The 22,652-nt window shown below is 37.2% G+C and overlaps 1 protein-coding gene across 2 annotated transcripts in view; it reads right to left on the reverse strand.

The window, feature by feature from the left end:
* LOC139726549 (uncharacterized) overlaps positions 1-11,999 on the reverse strand; it is a 111,751-nt gene extending 99,752 nt beyond the window's left edge. The window contains exons 1-2 of one of the 2 annotated variants that reach the window (XM_071637538.1): positions 11,819-11,997; positions 2,365-3,232 (exon numbers count right to left, since the gene is read on the reverse strand). In XM_071637538.1, the coding sequence (XP_071493639.1) occupies positions 2,365-2,637 (273 nt within the window). In that variant the 5' untranslated portion in view covers positions 2,638-3,232; positions 11,819-11,997. Of the gene's footprint in view, positions 1-2,364; positions 3,233-11,818 lie in introns of both variants that reach the window. The other variant, XM_071637539.1, reaches the window with a different exon arrangement.
* Between the last annotated feature and the right edge of the window lie 10,653 nt (positions 12,000-22,652).

The following is a 22,652-nucleotide window of genomic DNA, read 5'->3' on the forward strand; positions in this document are numbered from 1 at the left end:
AATTGCCCTTTCTAATTTGAGGCTGCATACAAAGGCTTGCTTGACTCACCACACCACTTAGTTAAATTGTTCTCCCTCCATCGCTTTATTTCACCAATGTCTGTCAGTCTTCTGCCTCTTTATCCTTCTCAAATTGTCTTCATTGTTGTTTCACCCACAATTGTCTACCAATTTTACCTGCAAATTGTTCTGGATCTTTCTTCCCTTTTGTACCCCCCCCCCCCCCCTTCCTCAATCTCAATCTCTTTTTATATTCTATTTCCACTAAATCATGTGAATTATGTATATTTATAAAGTGGAAACTAGATTTACATTACAGTGTGCTCCATGTGATATGAGGTTTGGAGACCACTCCCAGCTCTACAAAACTACTCTGCTTGTACTATCTGGAAGACAGGAACAGTAAAATGAGTCATGGTTAGCAGGAAAATTAACTTTAAATTATTGTTTGAAACATTACTTGGAATAGACAGAATGAGGTATGGGTGAAAAGTTTAATGATGATTTATATCTGAATGTCATAACCTATTTGCCATCACATCTAGTACTTGGATATCATCATCACGGCATTTAATGAAAAATGGGAGTGATCACTGAACACATAATCTGGTATCATATATTCACAGATTGGCAACAGCCTAATTCCAATCACATCTTTAGAACACCCTCCACCAGAAATCAGTGGGGACTTAACTGTCTGAAATTCATAAACATCTGTGAAACACACATTATATATCACTCAGCATATGAACTTTGGCTCAAGTATGTCACAACTGAGTCCAAAGGGAACACAAGAGATTATGTTTGCTGGAAAAACACATATCTCTGATGTAATTTGAGTCAACTGATTTCTCTCTAAGTAGAGAAGAAATATGCATACGGATCTGATAATTTTCCTCACTTCAGTCACCGGTAGTGCTTGCTTAAACTGTCAGGCAAGATTGGCTACTGGAGCCGTCTTGTCACTTGTTTCAATTAAATGAAATGTTAAGCCAATAATCTTCAACATTTGCAACTATGACAGGTTAATCCTGACTGGAAACAAGAGAAAAGTTGTGCAAAGCCGTGACTGGCCAAATTGTTGAGGACTTTGCAACTTCCTTTTCCCCTGTCTTGACGATTGTGTCACTTCAAAAAGTTTACGGGGTGCCTCGGGATGGGTGCAGACCAGCAGAGGGCCTTGGACAGAGAGGACTTAATGCGATTCTCCAACACTCTACCCATCTTGCAAAACTTCCGCAAGTCCAATGAGAGTGGAGATGACTAATCGACTAATGATACCAATGTGCTACTGAATCAAAGGCATGGCAAGCAGTTTGCAAAGAGCGAGTTTGCAGGGAGCGAATTTGGGCCCATAAAGTGAATCCGTTGATTTCTTGACTCACCCATACATGCCATGGGTGGTGCTGATTGTGTGGGGTTGATCCCCCCCCCCCCCCCCCCCCCCATTGGCTGTGATTAATTACTTTCACTGAGTGTGGGCAATGGGGAAACTCCCAATCCTTAGTTAGGGTGTGTTTATGCTCAATTTGCGAAGGCAGAATCAGCGTTTTGAAATGCTGATTCAAAACGCTGATTCAAAACGCCGTTCACGGGAGCACTGTTTATGCTCACTTTCATCGAGCCTTGGAAAGAGCGTTTGCGATTGCTTTGCTGACCTCAGCAGAGGCAGGTCAAATTGGGGCGCGCGCTGCGATCGGTGGCCTGGCCTGGGAGAGCAGATGGGAAAGACATGCGTATGCACAGTACATGGGAAAACTGCACAGGCCAGGGTAGCTGGCTGGCCGGGCAGCGCGCGCTTTTTCACGTGAACCAGAAAGGCGTTTAGATGACGTCACTCTAAACGTGTTTAGAAATGCTGTTGCGTTTATGCTTCCCCGTCAAACGTGATTAGTCAGAAACGCCGATCGTAAACGCACCTTTTTGTGCGTTTTGGATCGGCGTTTTGAATAAGCGTTTCTATCGAAGTGAGCATGAACGCAACGGCGTTTTGCACTAATCACGTTTCAAAACGCTGATTCTGGCCCGAAAAAGGGAAGCATAAACACCTCCTTATTCCCATCCTCTCCCTGATTTTATGAATTACGTACATCATAGACAGGAGACTGAAAGACTTTCATTTCAATAGCAATACATTCCAATGCATTTTCATTACATACAGGAAATACGGTCTAAAGACAACACAAAGCAAGGAGAGATCTAGAGACGATTAATAAAAGTTCCTCTACAAGCAGTGTGACACCAAGCTCGCTTTCAATTTCTCTCATAGTTTCTCCTACAATTTCTTTCCTTGTCCTCATAGAGTGCTAGTCTGATATGCATGAATATAAAAAAAAAAACAGTCTAAAAATAGTAAAGACTTACCTTGTTCTGCTGAAGTCGCCTTTTTACCAACTTGGAGCAAGTAATATTGATTGCTTGAGAAATATGATCTGCATTGTATTCCATGAACGAACGACAGTCTATTAGGAGCAGTTTGTTCAGTCCACCAGCTGCACTGTTTAGCATCTTAGCGAGCACTTCCGGTTTCATGAGTCGCGTTCCCCGGCAGCCAGCGGGCGGCTCTCGGCTCATGATGTGAAGCGTCGGTTGCACCGCGTAACGATTCGCGACGGGTAGTTCCAACGTGAGCTGCATAGCCCACAAGTCTGTTCCCTGGATGAGGTGGGCCTGGGAACAACCAAGGACAGCTGAGGATGGCTACAAAATGTTGATCCTCGGGTTTACTTTCCAATCACTGGCATTTGGACTCCTAGTGATCCCACGTTGTAATCAGTTCATTTGTTTCATCAGACAGTCAAATAATCATCACACAGTCAAATAATTGAACATTCACGCAATTCCTCTTCTGAAATTCTTCTAGAAACTTATCCACACTTTGGATGCATCCAGAACTGTCCATTAATAGCATTGCCTAAAAGCTTCTCAGCCACTCTACTATGGCATTTATCACAGTTCTTGTTAATCACTTGTCTATTTTTACTTGTTGACTTAACATTTTTTGTGGAGAATACATACAATATCTGGACATTTACAAACACCCACTAAACACAGGTCTAACAGGATTTTGAGGTATTTGGCTCACTAAAGATCTTTATAATATGATTTCTCTTCTTGTAAAAAATAATTTCCAAAAATAGAAATTTAAGATTCTTTCCTGTAGAAGTTTCTGGTGGTATCCAGGTAAGTTGAAGTCCTGGGACAGACGAGATTTCCTGACACAGATGGATACCTGGGGAGGACAGGAACCGGAAGAAAATGTGAATAGTAGAGAGAGAGAAAAAAAAAAGAAAGAAAATGTACTGTATTTGAGGACTGTCAAGGATTAGTCTTTATTTTACTACAACACTCTTCTATGCAAGCCTTATGCTCCCATAAGATAAAAACAAAACAAAAAACAAGACAAAACATTCTTGCTTTATGGGCAAATATACTAATGTTAACATAGATTGTGTGAACATACTCTATGTAATACCATGGAGCTACTAGTAGCTCCATGGTAATACATAATGATAATAAATATACCATGTACTTGTACAGCAAGCTCTTGTATCACATTACTTTTTTCTGTGACTTTTGCAATCAATCATACATGTACCCACATGTATGCAAGATGAACTTGTAACCATTGATTGGCACATTATAATGGAAGTTAAAGACAAAATTACTTTCTGGCCAAATATCATGTGCCATAAATAGAGGGTCTAGAAGATTTTGTGAAATGTTACTGAGCATGATTTCTTCTTGTGGCAACAATGATTAGATACGTGCTGCCTTTTGACATTATTGTGGTGAGAATCATTCCTGGATGACCTGTTTGTTCATTAAAATATGCCCACAACTTAACTAAAAGTAAAACCATGCATGTCACGACTAATTCACTGCTTAAAGGCATCCCAACAGTATTTTTCATACTTCCTGATGAACACGCCAAAACCCATCGCACATGAATGCAAGCTGTTCACATTGTATCATCCTATTAAACTTGGTTCTTAGAATGTGATTGTGCACCTCAAAATGCAACAGACTGGGTCAGGCTTTAATATTTCATTATCAAGATCAACTTGAGATCATGACACTACAGGTGGGATCCTTTAAGAGATATTACAGTTCATTAGGATGCTTCTCTCTTCTGCCTGCTGCTAAGATGTCATACAAATTACCACACAATCCTTCACAAATGAGCAGGCTTGAAGCAGAGATCATGGTCTCTGCATTACAGACCCTTTGCCTCTTATGATGGAGACACTCGTACTGATCATGCACTCTCAGTCGCACTGACATTTGAGGTAAACAACAAATGGGGAGAAAAATTCCTGCTCACTTCATGAAATTTCATACTGTAAAAGTGGTGTCTTTCATGCACAGATACTTTCGTGGTTTCCATCGTAGCCGACTTTTTTGCGTGTGTTTAAATTCGCGGTCGGCAAAATCTGTGAATTCAGTCGGCAAAAACTGTTTTATTTTGCACATGAAAACCCAAACTATAATCCAATTATTCTTTTATTTAATAGCAATTAAAATCATATGCAGGCTTACCTGAAATCCTGTCTCTCGAGTACTTTATAACATGCTTGCACGGTACCTACATTGCGCGGTATCACTGTGTGTGTGTTGACCATCAATACACTCAATGAGCGGAATCTTCGTGTGTGCATGTGCGCAATAGCGTTGTAACAAGCGGCGAGTTCAAAACATTTCCTTTCGTGGTTAATTTCGTGCGACTTTTCAAAACATTTTCGCGTGATGTTAAATTCACGGTTCAACCTCAAAGCACGAAAAGCACGAAAATAAAACCACAGCGAAAGAAACCACTTTTACAGTATGCCATAATTTTTTGTGTAAAATATTTCAACAATTATCGATAATGATGATAATCAAATTACACTTTAAATCATAATGGCATATATGCCATACCTTGTGTAGAGTAGATGTTTAAACGTAATTATGTTTCAGTCAATTTTTCTTGCAAATATTCTACAATTATCGTACAGACTATCACAAAATCATCAAGCCATTGAACCTTGCATAGAGAGAATTTGGCCTACAGAATTAATTTGTCATGTGAACAGACTGAATTACAAATGGTCTTAAACACTTGTTTCCTGGTCACTGAAATGTAAAGCTGCAAATTAAGCTTCATCTGACATGCATCATACGATTTCAATGCAAAAATGACAACAGAAATCAACCAGTGAGACATTACACAGAGGAGTTTGGATGTGAGACTAGCTCGCCTGAGTGTAACCAGCAAGCAATGGATGAGTCATCAGCTCGCTCAGAACAGCATCTGCACAAGTTCGCAGTTGATGTGTGCTTTGGCCAGATGGCGTTCAGCTGCAAGCTCCCTACATCCATTCGACTTGTGCTCTATAAAAAACCATCTACATGAATCTCTCTTTGGGGGTGTTATGCACACAAAACACACAACAAACAGGTTCATGGTCTGTCCATCGAGTTATAAAAGATGTAGCCCCATGGTTTGTCTTTCCTACATCATCTTCAGTCTTGACAGGGAGAATGCAAATTTATGACAACTTCCATATTAACACTACAAAGCATGTTTGACACATACTGCTTTATTCTTTTATATTTTTTATCACCTTCTTCTTCTTCTTACCAAGTAGATTTATAGGGTCTATGTATGTCGTCGATGTTGCACATAAGTGGTAATTTTACACAGATGTGGTTTTCTATTCATGATGTAATTTTCCAGAGCTCTTGCCACAAGTCACTTCCTGAAAAGTTCTTTTGCATTGTAAAACCTGGTGTTATTGTGAATATGAAATACTGTATCTATAATTTGAATAGTGTGAATTTACTCTGGCACCTCATTTTTCAGAGATGTCAATGTTTCATTTTATTTTTTTTCATTTCATTGTAATATCATGCAAGTAAATGCTGGTGTATAAATTATCCATTCCATATATGATGAACATTTTCTGCAGATCATGTGTATTTCTACTCTGTATATGATGATCAGTAGTAGTTTTCCATGTGATCTGGCAACCCTGGTAACTGACATGCAGGTAGTTATCAAGCACTGAGCCGCAAGTTATTTTCCCCCATTATAGACTCAAGAAACATGCAAAAACAATGTACACAGTCACAAATATTTGTAATTACTAATTTCACCACAATTTATAATATAAACATAATTAATAATTTGCAAACGTAACCAATAATTAAAACATATAATTTCTTAAAAAGTGGCGGCCTGACATCTATTTCTGAAGGCCAGGAGTTACTAATGTTGAGCCTCGATAGGTATTTAATTTACAGATTTTTAGATTTACTTGGCCATATGGGACTTTCATGGAAAACAGCTGTAATAGCTGATCATTTTAACCTGGTATAAATACATGTACATTGTATGTTCAAATGAGTTGTGGTATATTGTACGCGCAAGTGGCAGATATCTTTACCTATACAAACATTTTTTTTTTTTTTTAGGTAGTAATATACATTGATGAAATTATTGTTTTGCCATGAGTTGTTGGTTTTTTGTTGTTTTATACGTAAATTCTGTCCTTAATGCCCATTTCTCTCATGCTTTGATCTACGATGAGATATGCTTCGAGAGATGCTTACTACCTTGCACTAAAGATAGAGAGGAATTGGTACAACACTGTAATCTCTAATGGCCATGCAGCTTGATGAAAATACCAACCCATCATGCATGTTTGCCAGAGGGCATAAAAAATTAGAATAGGCTTAAAAAAGACAGCAATACCTGAATTCAAGAGCAAAAATAATGATACTGACATTTCATTCAGGGAAAATGGAATATTTTTGGTAATATTAGTAACACTTCTATGTTCTTCCAAACCCAGGAAATCATGGCAGAAGGATTTCTATGCAGTGGGGCTGCAAAGAGCAACTGCTCACTGCAAATACCCTTATTGTTCATTAAAAAGATAATAATAATAAATATATAGATAAATATGAAGTACTTGTTGACAGCAAAGTTTAAAGGGATAGTATAGTTTTGGGTGAGATTGGGATTCAAGTTTTTACTTTTTTTCAAGATAATTTGAAACTACTCATATGAAATATAAAAAAAACATACAATTTTAAGAGGAATTCAAATTTTATTTGATGAAAATTGGTTTCTAAATGGCTGAGACATCCAAAAACAAAGAGGTCATAATAAAAGGTGGGTCCTACCTTTTAAATGGAACATTTTGTTTTACTATGTTTTTGGAAATCTCAAACATTTCAAAATTGATTTTCATTACATAAGCTTTGAATTTCTGTTTCAATTGTCTGCTCTTTAATATTTCTCAAAATGGGGTTTCATGACTCAGGTGGCCAACTTCTCGTTCTGTGGTAGATTCTGGTAATAAGAGTGGGACAAGTCTTATATATCTTCAGAAAGCTTAGAGTCTGAACAACCATACGTGTGTATAACCATGTTTTGAAGATCAATATTCTTTGATTTTATTAGTTATCATACTGAATATAAACATTTAGGTCAATATATGGAGAGTTTAACTGAGAAAACAGATGTATATCCATTTGTATCATTTGACATATACCGCTTAATCTGAGATTAAAACAAAGAAAAAATGTATATATATGTGATGATTTTAATAATATGCTAGAAATATTTGTTATGTAATGAGTGCAGCATGATTGGTAAGAGTTTATTTTTGTTTATTTGATGACCTCCCTTTAGAAAAATTAAGAATGGTGTCACTGTTTTTGCATCAAAACTCTTTGTATATATAGTAGATACAAAAACTATGTTATTTGTAGAATGCCATACTGTTTGTCATTCTCCAAAAACCAAGGATTTCATTGATTTGAGACATATCATAGCCAAAATGAAACTATTCACCTGTAAGCCAACAGAAGAATCTATTTAGTGTCACTATTCTTTATTATTTTATTTATTTTAATTTTTTTATTTATTTATTTTTATTCTATTTTATTTTATCTTTCTTTTTTTTTCTTTTTTTCTTCTTTTTTTTCGGGGGGGGGGGGGGGGTGGCTTCTGTTGTAGTTGCATGTCTTTCCACAGATCTTCCACATGCAGCCATTCTCCAGCAAGAGGTTAATGAGGATGAGTCTCATTGTGTATGCCTGACTCTGGCAATGAGCCCGTTCTGGCCCAGGCCAGCCTCTAATCAGGATGATAGCAGGTGCCTGGGACGATGAGGGAGCAAGGGAGAGAGATGAAGCCCTTGCATCATAGAAATATCCTGCTCCAAACAGAATGTGATCGCATCCCGACATATCTATCAAGCTGTTCATAGCTTTGAATTCACTGCTTGGGGAGGCCACATTATGCTCAATTAAACTTTACCTGACACAAATTCGGCATTTCCACCTACCTCATAGTGACAAATCTACACTTGGCATCACTCATGGTAGGAAATTTGAATACAGTACACTATTAGTAAAATACACGGGTGAGCAATAAACTTCCTCATGGGGAAAATGCTCCCTCTCATTGCATTTTTTATAATTATACAATAGGAAGTCAATTTGAACATGATGAATTTTCGAAATTAAGCATTTGCTATATAGACATATTACTTCAATACCATTAATTTCACACACGCACACACACACACACACACACACACACACACACAAGCAGACCATTTTTCCTGGCTCTCTAACTTTTCTGATACTTATAGACTTTTTCAAGTGAGATTCAGCTCATCTTTTAAGTTCCACAGGATATACATGTATTTCAAGTTATTTAAAGTACATCTTGTCTCGCTTATGTTACCTGATGATTATAATAGGAAGAGAATCTACTATTTGAAGAGAAGGCTGTTATTGGATGATATTTATCACAACAGTGTAAGATCCATTAATATTATTAAAATCAATTCATGTTTTAATGTGAAAGTTTGTAAGTTAACACAGCTACCTATAGTAACCAGTTCAATATGCGTAATACAAAATTTGTAGCTATTTCTATACTGCAACTGTATGTTGATGACATGACTTTAACAATCGCTTCACTGTTTCCTCTGTAAATTGTATTAAAACACAGCACAAAGTGTACATAATATATGAATTTGCAATTATTCCCTTGCAGTCACTGACAACATCAAATGGACGTGGAATCTCTTCATATTCAGTCTGGGGAGGGTAACTTGGGAAAATGCCTGTTAATTTTAAAAATTGCATTATTGCATTTATTTATTAATTTTTTTTTTTATTTTTTTTTTTGGGGGGGGGGGGGGGGGCTTGACATTATACTTACATGTATTTCATTACTTATGATTTTATGCTATCACTCTAGAATTTTTTACTTTGGGAATACTGTCCCATAATTCTTTCACATTCAAATAATTCTTTTCCAACAAATTTTCTGTTGAAAGCATGTCAGTGTGCTGCCATGTGATATGTATCAGAAAGGGAAAAACTACTGCTGTGAACAAGTTCAAATTTCTCAATCATTGGACATTACAAATTGTATCTCTAGAGTACTGGTATGTAATCATGCTACGGTAAAATGCAGCTCTTTAGAACCAAATCTATATTTAGTGGTGATTTTGTAGGAGTGAAGACAAAAATCTTTTTATAATTCATTTTTCAGTCAGAATAATTCATTTTTCAGTCAGATGAAGAACTGAAAGCATCTGTTTAAAAGCAATTTTAAATCAAGAAGTCCTCCACAAAAAAGGAACAATATCACATTCAATTAACATAGTCTCTTGACCTTTGACCTTAAACTTTAGCACATGTAAATATCTGTGTAATTACACAAAAATAACAACCAACACAAAATAAAGAAAGTGCTTTAAAAGAAAAAAAAACAAATATTCTATATGTACATGATGTCCAAAATTTTGAATTCACCCATAACTAATTCAAACATCAAGTTCAATATTATTAATCATTTCAGCTTTGGACAGTCACAGTCCCTGATGGCAAAGTGTTATCACCAACAGCTGATCGTCACAAACTACATGTGTTGTATAGATTACCCACAGGGCAGAATTTTATAAGAATATTTCAGTGAACCTTTTCTATTGATCTTAAAACAAAAATAAATTTCGAATACAGCATCAATCCACTGGCCATTATGGGTTTTCCTCTGGATTACAGTTCAACCAAATAAAAAAAAATAAGGAAAATATCACCCTTCACAAGAAAGAATATCCACGGCATACAACATTCTTTGGTGTGAGCAATAAATCATGAGAAATTCTTTACACTGTTATGCTTGGATACACATGAGGAAAATGTGCATGTTACTCGACAGAGCATTGCAAAGAGTACAGGTATTTCTCCCACTTACGCTAAATTGGCCTTTGCTCATTGGTCTGATACTTCAATCAAGCCAGTGGAAATTCATTTTACTTGCCCAGTAGTTATAGTTTAAGTTGCCTTGGGCAAGTTGGCAAATGGGTTGAAGTACCCTGTTCTTAATACTGTGGATGCCGTGAGACAATGTGCAGAGGCGTGAAGAATTTCTTGCTTGGTTGGTGCAGGTAGTGGAAACATATAAATCAAACTGGGTGGGGTGATTAAACACATAACTAACACATCAGTCATCACAACATATTGGCAAGATACAATATGCATGGTACTCAAACACACACCTATGCATTATGAATACATGCATACGCTCAGATATAATCCATGCATCTTCCATGAACAATGTACAGCATCACACTCTTAATGGGATGACTGTACATGTTGGCACTAAACTTTTGAAGGTAAAATAACAATTCTGCCCAGTATTCAGCCATGAAAGCTAATTATTCTGATGATATATAATGTTATATTCATAATTTCTGGTAGATTTGCACTTTGCATTTTCTTGCCAAAAGATGCAAGGTTTCTGCACATGGTCTGCATACTGCAATTGCCCCACTATGTAGGAAATCATCATATTAACATGGAAGCCTTACTAAAACTATTGAAGCATGAAGCCAATCAGTTTCACAATGAAAAATACATTTACTGCACAATATCTTTCAAGTAGTTACCTTGCCTAATGTCATGGAAGAGACAAAAAAGAAAGTGAAGAGGAGTCCCCATCTTTTTTCTCCCTTATTTCTCTACACGTGACCAGGTATTACAGATAAGCAACATTCCACATGATAACAGGTCTGGCTAAGACCAAGAAATGGGGAAAAAATGTTCTTGGAGAATGATAGCTTTGGCCAAGTTTGCAATACCCTTATGAGGTATTAAGATGATAATGTTGTAATGCTTATAAATTTCCATTTCATCTTAAAAGGAAATGACAGCCTGCACAGATGATGACGTCGTATGTGAAAGCACATTCCTTTAAATTTTATCAATATAATCTATCTATCCCCCCATCAAGACAGGTCATCAAGATAATATCAATATAATCCTTTCCAGCTCTTATGATGCCACCAGTTAAAAATTTGAGGGGTCAGGAACCAAATTTCCAACAGAAAAACCTTGAAACTTAGTAAGATATATGGAAATTCTCACTCACATCTGTCTCCGTCGCGACTCCACAGCATTTTAACAATTATCAAAATCATTCACTAACAAAATCTTTCCAGTTCAATGACAATGCCACCCAAACAGCATGGCAGACAAATAAAAAAAAAATACCAGTTTGAGAAGAAACTCTCTCTTCTCCTCTCTATGTCAAACATGATGTAGCATGGTAGATGAGGCTTTTTTCCAACCCTCTGACAGTATAAAACACAGCTGTTCTCCGGCATACATGATAACAAGAACTGAGTGAGAGACAAGCTTGTGAAGACTGTATGGAATATGGAGCGATGAAGTATGTTAATACTTGTAGAGATAGGTGTGCGCGTATCCACGGCAAAGCTATCGTATTCCGGTATTGCTACTTACTCACCTTTTCCACATCTCCGCTTCTCACTGCCGTCCAAATCTCTGACATCCCACGTCTATTGAATCTTCCCCTCTACATAATACCGTCCGTTCTGCCACAACCCTCATCCTCTCGTAATTAAGCTGTCAAACTGTTACATTGTCGCAAAAAATACAGAGCTTCAAAGGATCCTTCGAGTGTATTTCGTTGGTATCACAGGGGTCATTTTAGTCGGTGCCCACGATTATACGTTCCTTTCGCAAGCCGGCATGCACGGTAGCGCTGGCTGCAAGCTTGCCTGCCACACGCACATCGAGGGATTCCTAGGGAAAAATTGCTACTATTGTGTAGTCTAGTATTTCAGACACATAATGTTGGTAAAAGGATGGTTGAATAATCACGAACTGTATTATAATAAATAATAATGATAACAACATACGCCAAATCCATCGAAATGTTAAATGTTCCAGGCTCAACTTGTACAAAATATGAATTACAGGCAAACAAGAAATAAAGGGACAAAGTGAAACAGTAAACTCTAACCCTAACCCTAACACGCAGTTACAGGATGGATTTACTTCTTTAAGGTAGTAAATACATCTTTGAACCCATTTCTTAACTTGTTTTAAACTATATTCAACTTTCCATTGTATAGTTTCAATCACTATTTTCATTATGTATGTTGCACGTAGAGACCTCCCACAATCATAAATTGTGATGCATCTTTTATATCTCTACAAAGCTTTTCTAATCTTTATAAATTCAGTATTCTTCATCATTGCTTCATATCCTAGAACGATTCCCTATCAATGATGTTCGATAATCTAATTCACACCTGCAAACTTGCAGATAATTATCATGCATGATTGTTTGAATGATAACATTTCAGAGCAAGTATTTGCTTAATGATCTAACAAGGCACTGCATGCTGTTTGTTCTATCTGCAATTTACACTTCGCAAAATGTCTGTGCTATTACTGGATTTTCTATCTGTTTAATGACATAAATAGCGCAATGAGTCAAAACAGACAATTTTTCAATGTCAGCTTAAACAGCTCAAAAAGTAGAATAATCTTCAAAACAGCATAATTAAAAGCACATAGATGAGGTGTTATTTAGTCTGTATAGTGACAATATAAAAAGATGTATTTTCTTGGCGAACCACGATCAATTTTTGTCCACATTTGCTACAAACTTGTGTCTGTGCACAAAGACTAAATAATTGAAAACCGAGGGATGCTGACGTCATTTTCGACCAATCAAGGTAATCCCCCATGATGTCATCAGAGCCACTCGGCAAGACACCGAAAACCACTAGCTTTGCCAGACTTTCACGAGTCGTTACGAACAGTTCAGCGTAATCCCTTCACAATGCAGATAGTGGCTTCCATTGTGGTTTTGAATGAACCGTCTGTGGATTTGATCAATCGAGCCAGTCACCTGCTTCATGAATGAACGGGCATGACGACCAACCGAACTTCCCAAAACTATTCTCCATTGTAACAGGGAGGTGGCCCACCTCCCTGATTGTAATTACTCTATGAAAGTTGCATTGGGTAAACACTTGAAAAATAAGAAAAGAAGAAATAACATACCGAAAGAAGCACACATCCAATGACAACTATGATTTCTCGTGATGGCGAAAGCGCAACATGTCGTGAATAAAAGCATTTCCATTATTGTTTTTTCATTTCATTTCAATAAAATCATAGATCAATGACACTTGCTGTAAATCATATACCGTACTTTGTAATTCATATTGGTTCATTATAATTGATACAGACCACAAGGTTCTACATAATTCTTTTATCTAAAAGATCATAACCATGACTCACTCATAATTTATTCTCTTATTTAGGCCCTACATTAAATAGATAACACGCACTTTACTTTACACACATACACAACACAGATTATGCATACGCACACTCAGTCACAAGTAATATAAAAAATGAGAAAAAAAAAGGGGGGAGGGGTAGTATTACGAGGGAACGCGAAAACGTTCAAACAGGATGAGTCTTGTCCCGGGGTATTGTCATGGAAAAGATAAAAACTTTCTCAATAGACCCATCGCGGTTGTTGCCTCCACGTGCTGCCGACTTTTACAACATATCGCCGAGCAATGTCGTCAGGTACAAGAGACGATGAGGTCGTGTTCTAAATCTGAAAGTGACCACTGAGATGGTTCGATAGTAGAATGTCCTCGTGGCAGTACAACGTAGCACCGCGTCATCGATTCAATGAGAATATTCAGAGAATTTGTCATAACATGTGTCTCATGGCTATGCCGAATCGTGTGAGATCATTGTCAGACAATAGGCGTTTTCACATCAGCCCGATAAAAATCCAAGCTCGAGATATTTTTTAACTTCGCAAGTCAGAAAATAGCGCGCTATTTCGAAACATCGGGCTGATGTGAAAACGCCTAATGTGATGCGAAAATTTTATTAACCTCAATTCTAATAGTTTGAGTTTTTACACTAGTAAAGGCAGTATTCTTCCTTTTTTCACTTTTTCGAGTTCATATTTTTCATAGAAGAGTTTTATGAAAATCAATGTATTTTATACCATATTAAAGGTAATTAAATTGGATATCAACCTATAAGGTCAATATTAATTGAAACTTTACGCATGAGTGAACACATTCGTTTTTGTCCTCCAAGGCACAAAAGTAAAAATTGCAAAAATATTGACATGTTGTCTTTCATTTGCAGATGCCCTTCAAGATGACAATGATAACAAAAGACAGGTTAAACACAATGAGAAACATGAATGAAATAGTAAAAATAAGTTTTCTCTCTCTTTTTTTCTTCATAACCTCAAACGAAAGTGAAGTGGGAAACTAGAAGGGGACAATGACAATTTTCTGTCAACTCAAACCTCAAATGAAAGAGGGAGTAAGGGCACAAAGATGAATAAAATTAATGAATTTATAGAGTATCTTTTATTTTATTTTTTTATTTAGCAATTTAAGATTTCATGAGACAAGTTCATGATCCAAATATTATTTACAATTTTCCTAATTTGAGAAATCAACTCAAATTCCTACCATTTTGTTAATATTGCTTCTCATCTCATTATATTTGAATCTGGATTTGACAGATTCTTCCATTGTTTTTAACCTTTATTTATCTTTTGGGCTTCAAGGAATCTTATAGAGATCCTAGGTTTATTTTTGCAACTTAATTTATATTTCTTATTGTGTTTAAATTGTCTTTTATTCTTTTTGTTATATGGAAGAGCACTCACCCATGAATGACAACTTGTTCATTTTTGCAATTTTTACTTTTGTGCCTTGAAAGAGAAATACATAGATGCTTACGCGTGAAGTTTCTCTTTTTATTGACCTATGACCAGGTTGATAGCCAGTTAAATTACCTTTCATATGATATATAATACATCAACTTTTAGCCAAACGTCCATGAGAAATATAAACTTGAAAAAGTTTGTTCTTTTTTTTTTTTGCTGAGTATATGTTATAGCTAATACCCTATGTATCCATCAATCTTTATCTTAATTTCAATTTATCTATCAATAGATGTATTTAACGTATGTATGCATCTCTCAGATTTCTATTGGTATAGTCATGGGGAAAATAGATCGCCTCTTTCTAAAATATTTTCCTCGAAACGTTCAGACTCATCGTTCTTCAATGCAGTCATGTGATGTGAAATATACTCCCATTGTCTTGGCTAAAGAGACAAGAAACTGTATCGTCCCAATTCCAAAAGCTTCTATAGTTCCACAAAGGAGCGTGGTTGCTCTGAAAGCGAGAATTATGGCCTACTTGCTAGTCTTGTTTCTCGAACGTTTTTGTCCACAGTAAAATACAGAATAAAAAATATCCTTTCTCATTTACAGTAAGATAGCTTTTCTCATATGTATCGTATTATAAAATCAGGTTAATTTCCAAAAGATTGGTATATCATTGTTGTAACAATGATGCAGGGGGTACTTTGCATTCATGGCTTTAGTTCAAAGACTATATCCTGTCCTCGGTGGGCTGTATCCGAAATATCTTCTCATTTCTTATTGCCGTGAGAGCGTCAGATGCTCCCTAACAATAGCATTAGATTTGATAAACATACGGTGTATATCGAATGATATGCATCCCAAGAATGAAATAAAAAAGGAGGAGAATGAAAGTGGACGGTTAGTGTCTTCATCTGGGGTGTAACAATATCGCCTGTTGTCTTAGGTAAAGTATACCGTCGATCGTTTCCACTGCCACCTAGCAACGTGCGGCCAGTATTTCTCCACGACTCTGGGGGCATTCGTCTTTCAGAGAAACGGGAGCATTCTTTCGCGATGAGTTGTCGCCTATAACAAGACAAGACTGGTCGGGTTTCGAGAATGGAGGAACACGCATATTGCCATCGTAGTTGCAACATGTTTGGTCTAATTCTACCAAAATACCCTAGGCCGGCGTCATACCCTTCTGAAATTGAGAGGGTTTTAGTTCTTAACCGTCATCCAAATAAAACTTATGCCTAGTTTAGGTGTTCTATCAAAAACCAGAAAATACACGCTAAAATTGAACTCCACAGAATGACAAAAAAGATTACGAGCAGTTTAATAATGGAACTACCTGGTCTAATCACGAACACACACACCCTTTACAGACACAAACACACACAGACACACACTTACATCCCACACACGTGCAAGACGAAAGTACTTTTTGTCATTGTATTATCAAATGTTCCTTTTTCACTCTCTTCCTGCATGCAAACTAGAGACACTTTGAATATTATAGATATTCCATATTTTTTCATGAAATGAAATATTCCTCCAACATGAAAATGGTGTAGCGTCATTCATATCACCATCTATTGCGTGCGAAGGAAACAGATAATTGGTATTGAGCATGCATACCACTCTTTCATTGTGTGTTTGTTCAATGTGTGCTATTTCTTTTTCGCTCGTCAAGAAACCAAACATGTGTCATGAATCATAAGCCATGCACATCGTTTATGTTCAGCACACAGTTGTAGATATCAATATTTGATATTTTGACTCACGAAATCAAAATCTTGGAGAAAAAGAATACAGTTGTTTTTATCAATATGGATTTTCAGTTAATCGAATGCAATGCAAACTATTTCATTAAATCTAAAGACTCAAATATAGAGATGCCAATTCAATATCACACAATTCCTTAGCAAACAACAAAAAATAAAGTCCTCTTTCTGCTCGATTTCACGCCGCAGTTAATTGCAGTCATAATATAGTTCGGTAGCCATGGTAATACAGGTTGGAATCATATGCATGGTGTCGTCGTCATGACGTCATGGTGGGTGACTTCCGATTTCTACGCATTTTGTATCATAATTTACAAGATATGTGGAGGCTGTTGGATCGATATCGTCATCCGCTCTGAGGATCGATACAGCCGTCAGTGGGAGTGAACCACCGATCTCTGTGTAACTAGATCAGTGGGAATGAACGGACGGGGAAAGAAAGTAGGCTAGTCTATGATCAAGACATGTCATCCTGCAATACCGTACCGTACACGTATATCTCAAATACGAGTGAATGCTATACACCTCTGTCTGTTCTTGAAGCTGGACTTGACATTTCGAAGAAGAAAGTGATATTTCGTAATAATGCATATATAGGAGGGATTCAATTTCGTATTTTTCCCAAGTGTCTCTTACGCAGATTCACGTAAAATTATATTTTGATGCTTTAATTCAATTAAAATGTTCACGTACCTGAGCTGCTCGTATGTTATGTATCGCTCTGTCTTTTTTCGAAGAAAATAATGAAATAGTTCTCTAAAAGATTTTCCCCAGCAATTCAGCTAAATGCCCTGGACACTGATTCTGGTTATAGCAGAAATTATGCGGTCAAGTCATATCTGTATAACTGATATGGTGATATCATTACCTAACGATTCTTCGTTCGCACGCACTTTGGCAAAACAAACATCATACAATGCGGTATATTTACAAACTTTAACAATGCCACCAAAGCCACGTGAGAAGGTCGTAGTACCCTGATGACGTCAGAGGCGGTTCCACACACACACACACACACACACACACACACACGCACGCACGAGCATGCACCGATTATGTAGTGAGCTACACCTCCTTGGTGTGACGCGGGGTACACTCAATGAGAGCGAACATTAAAGAATATTTCTCCTCATAATATATACGTTCCCAGCTAATCACGCGTTAGATTTAGTCATGCAAAATATATTTATAATAGTTGTATCCATAAAAGGATTTATTCGTGTGAAACTTTCATCTCACCTGCATTTCGCGTTTTGCACATTAGAGCTCCATGCACATTTGACGTCTAGAGACAGAAAGTGCGTGGGTGTGTGTGTGGGGGGGATAACCATGGGACGATGTACCGTATTGTTTTCCTGGTTCAACAGGTCAGATAACTGATATAACAAACTTTACGGATATAGGTATTTCGATGAACAGATGAATTTTTAGAAATTAATCTATCATATTCTCAATACTATAGTGTGAGTGTCACTGTACCCAGCATAATGGAAATGGGAATATGGAATACATGAGAATATTGATTTTTTTTAATATTATTATTGTGCTGTTAAAAAAAGCCATAATTCGTACAAGAAGACAGGATGGAAAACATCAGAGTACCTGTAACTAACTTAAACTCTTCCTGATAGTAAGCAATCTGCACTCGGTAATCTGACGATTAGGCAAAGGACGTACCCGCTTCACCCCCTTCCTGACAGGTAATGTACCGGTACTCGAGGGATCGGAAATAGCCACGAATGTCGTCAGATATTGGTTTCAACCAGTGCTTGGTGTTGGCGGATAGCTGAATGAGTTGTTTTAGCACGCTACTTCGATCTTCAATGGATTAAGAGATCACTAATCTTGTTCGTTTTCCAAGCTTAGTTATGACACCCTATACTATTTAGTGCAATTTAGACGGACCAGGGAGGTGACTCTCACCTCCCTGGACGGACATGTCAAAATGAATAGATATGTAGAAAAATAAAGATTAAAAATAGACGAATGAATAAGGTATATGGATAAATGGATAGATAACGGATAGAATATGTGAAGATGAAACTGTTGCACCAACGTGGCCAGTGTCCGAATCCAACTAACTATACAGTAAAACGCGCGCGAAGGAAGAAAATACTCCGCAAATGAAATTGATGAGGGCGCTTTTCCTGACAGGAAGGATGGGACGACTCGTGCTCTGAGCTTGAAGCTCCAGAACGCTCCCGGCAGACCACGAGAGTTTGTGAAGGGAGTGAAAGAAACCACTCTAAACTCACCAATGCTACTTGTTTTGCTGAAATTCTTTTGGGAAAATTAAGATTTCAAAACAAGCGAGTCCTTTGAAAGTTGATTTAGTACATGTCGAAAGTAATCATTATAGCTCATATATAACTATAAACTTTGATTACCCTAAATTACGCTCTAGAACATGTTTGTATTATGCCGACCACTTATCTAACCGGACGTTCCCTACTTCAAATAGAAATGGCTAATATTTTAATACTTTTCTTTGTTTAGGTTCTCTCTTGTGTGTTTTTGCCCGACTAAAATCAATTATGACTTATAGTTTGAATTGATGATATAAATTGATTGGTTGTTGGTGAGACGACTAATCACACCTTGAGTATAAACCCGGCGAAAACTCTCCCGACAAAATCGTATTTCATTCAGGCGGCGTTGGATGATAAGACAGGAGTTTAAAGGGATACTTCACTCCGTGATATAGTTGATTGTGAGTGGAAGAGTAGAATGAACACAAATACATCTGAAAGGTTTCATTAAAACAAAAAGATAATCAGAAAGTTATAGTGAATCTTCAAGTTCAACATGTGTTCTTGAAAGAGTGATATTGGTGACAGTCATGTGTATCTTATGCGACAAAGGGATGATTGCCATCATCATCACAAGTCTTCGAGGTGTTGGCAAACAAGTAAATCCCCTTTTCCTTCTCAGGGTCATCATTACTAAATTGTCACAACTCTGGAACAATTTGGCGTTAACGTTCTAAGTTAATTGTTGTTTGTTTGTTTGTTTGCTTTCGTTTTTTTGTTTGTGGGAAAGCGAATGGAAGAGTTGAAACCATAAAATCAATTTCACTGTGCTGGAAAAGAATGTGAAATCTTTAAAACTAGAAAAGAACAAGTAATCTGAATTCATTTCCGCCTGTAATGAAATTGTCGCTGTTCTGTATGTTTAATTTTACTATGTTTTTAAACTTATTTCTAACTTCTAACTGTTGGAATATGCACTTTATTTTCAGTGTCACTACATGTATTTGAATCATCAATACTGGAGGGTATTGGAGTATATATAGCAGTCAGAAAGGGGGGGGGGGGTTGAAACGACTCAAGAAAGCTCAGCAAAATATCTCCCTATCAGTATTATATCTTCCTCCCTCTCCCGATCGCTCTCCCTCCCTCTCCCCTCTCTCCCCTCCCTCCATCTGATCACTGCCGCAGTACAAGTGAGTTCACACTCTCTGTGGGACGTGGCGCCAAAGTGGCAAGGGAGTGGTCAACCGCGACCTGGTGTGTGGGAGTGGAGTGCCCAAGCTCCCGTGTCGGTACGAAGGCGAATCGACAATTTGGGAATGATGGTCGTGGAAAATACTTGATATATTGCTAATGCCTATTAATTTCACCCACTCTAATTTTTAAATCTGCTTGGGGTTTTGAGTAGAAATCGACTCATAGTAAAGTCAGCTGTTGACTCACAAAGTAAAAATGTCGCAACATTATACTGACAAAAACTAGTATAGAGGTTTAATATCTTATCCATTTATATGACCGGACAATGCTGTGTCTTCGTAGTTTGACACCTTGCCTTGAACCAATCCCTACTTGTCAAAGAGCCCAAATGTAACCAAAGTTGGTCCACTTACTATTCGAAAGGGAGATAATTGTTAACTGCGATCAAAATTTGCTTAAGAGATAATAATAATGTCTTGATTATGGATTCACAATGCACAAGCTTATGAGAAACAGATAAGATCTTCGTCTCATTTTCGATTGACCTTGGGCGGCCAGTCTTTTTATTCCGGCGAGCGGCACCAAAGATCAGTATCAATTTCGTAACTCTCATCATGTCATTTTTTATTTATAATCATATCTTATTCTAAGCTTACAATTCGCAAAAAAAAAAACCTAGTATGAAAAATACTATGCCTACATAAATAGGAGTGTGAGTCATACTTTGGTTTTATTGTAATTGCGAGTAGCAATTACACCTCTTATTATCATTACCATACGGTGTTTGCATACATCTGTAGTCCTCATTGTATTTTTTTTTAAATTTTTTATTTATGGTTTCTGCAATCATTATTTATCATCGATATCATTATCTATGCTGTCCTCAAGAATTTACTATTGTTAGACTTTATTCGATCCGGCAATCTTCAGGAGGAAACTGTTTCTTTATGATCGTATTATGTATGTGTGTGTACATCATCGCATAAATGTAAATGAATACACACACACACATAATCATATATATATATACGTAATAATGTGATTTTTCGTTTATAATATGAATACATTCTTTCTCTCTCTCTCTCTCTTACCCTCTCTCCTTCCTTCCAACTGCGCATCATTAACATTCATTCCCATTGCCCCAGAATCATGATAAGTCAACATATTCTAAATCCATCGAAATTGTGATCAATTAAGCTGAACAGTCAGTTTGGTTCGGATGTTTACTCGACATCAATTTGCTCAAAAATGAAAATAAAAGAAATAGACACAAGTAAAAAGAATAAAAAGAATAAGGAAGCCGAGACAAAGATAAATATACGTTCTACGATATGTCATGGTCATTGCTGACAGCTATCTCATAATATCTCAGAAACCTTGGTCCTATAGATAAATGCTGGAAAGTGCATCGATGACTAAGAACTTATATTATTTTGCTCGGTAAATCTTACAAAGGAGACATACGTCTGTGTTTGTGTGTATCTGTGTGTGAGGGTGTGTGTCCATTTTCTAAAGTGGTCTTAGTGTTTGCAGTCTTTTTCCATCGCACTGCTTGTCGAGGAAGCAAGATCGTCCGTGTGTTTACTCCATTTTCGACGAGGAATTCTTTAGTACAATTTCGTTAAAACAACGATTACAATTTTCTTTCCAGCATGTTCCAAATAGGCGTGGCGGTCGACATGAAATTTTGGCATGAGCGTCATTCATGCCCTGCGATGTAGGGCAATTTGTCAATCAGTTGCAACGAAATATCACGACGGAAGAATTTCATGAATTTGAATAATTACGCAGTACCCGCTGCTTGCTATAAGAATTAAACCAACACTTGCTGTCGGGCAAAAACTCGGTGGTCTATAGTGAAGATGACTCCTGTCCGGAGATCAGGAGGTCGTGGAGGCCCGAGGATGTATATCCATGATTTTTTTATCATGGCTACTACTAAAACACTGATCAATTCAGTGCTTATTTACTTCGATGCAGGGCAATTTGTCAATCAGTTGCAACGAAAATGTCACGACGGAAGAATTTCATGAATTTCAAGAAAACTATAATGTTTGTTAGAAAAGTTTTGCACTTTACAACGAAAACAAATTTTGTCAAATACATTTTATTTTTCTTTAAGGTGCAATAAATTTCGATTATCATCGAAACCGGCTCTGTAAACATCACTAACTCAAAAATACGGTGTGGCGCTATAATTATCTTTCTTGGACAAACGAACGCCTCGATACACCGAACACTGACGGAACAGCAGGATCCGCGTGAGTGAGTCATCGGTCTCGAAACGACATAGCGTGCCGCTGCCCTCCCGTCGCACTAAACAAGCAATCGGAGGATTACCTACCCTCATTTAGTTGCAGCGTCTTGATGAGTTTGACGCATTTCTCCTGG

This window comes from Diadema antillarum, unplaced genomic scaffold (genome assembly GCF_040938485.1).
Source record: "Diadema antillarum isolate AM-2024a unplaced genomic scaffold, OU_Dant_1.0 seq00000089_RagTag, whole genome shotgun sequence".
Lineage (NCBI taxonomy): Eukaryota > Metazoa > Echinodermata > Echinoidea > Diadematoida > Diadematidae > Diadema > Diadema antillarum.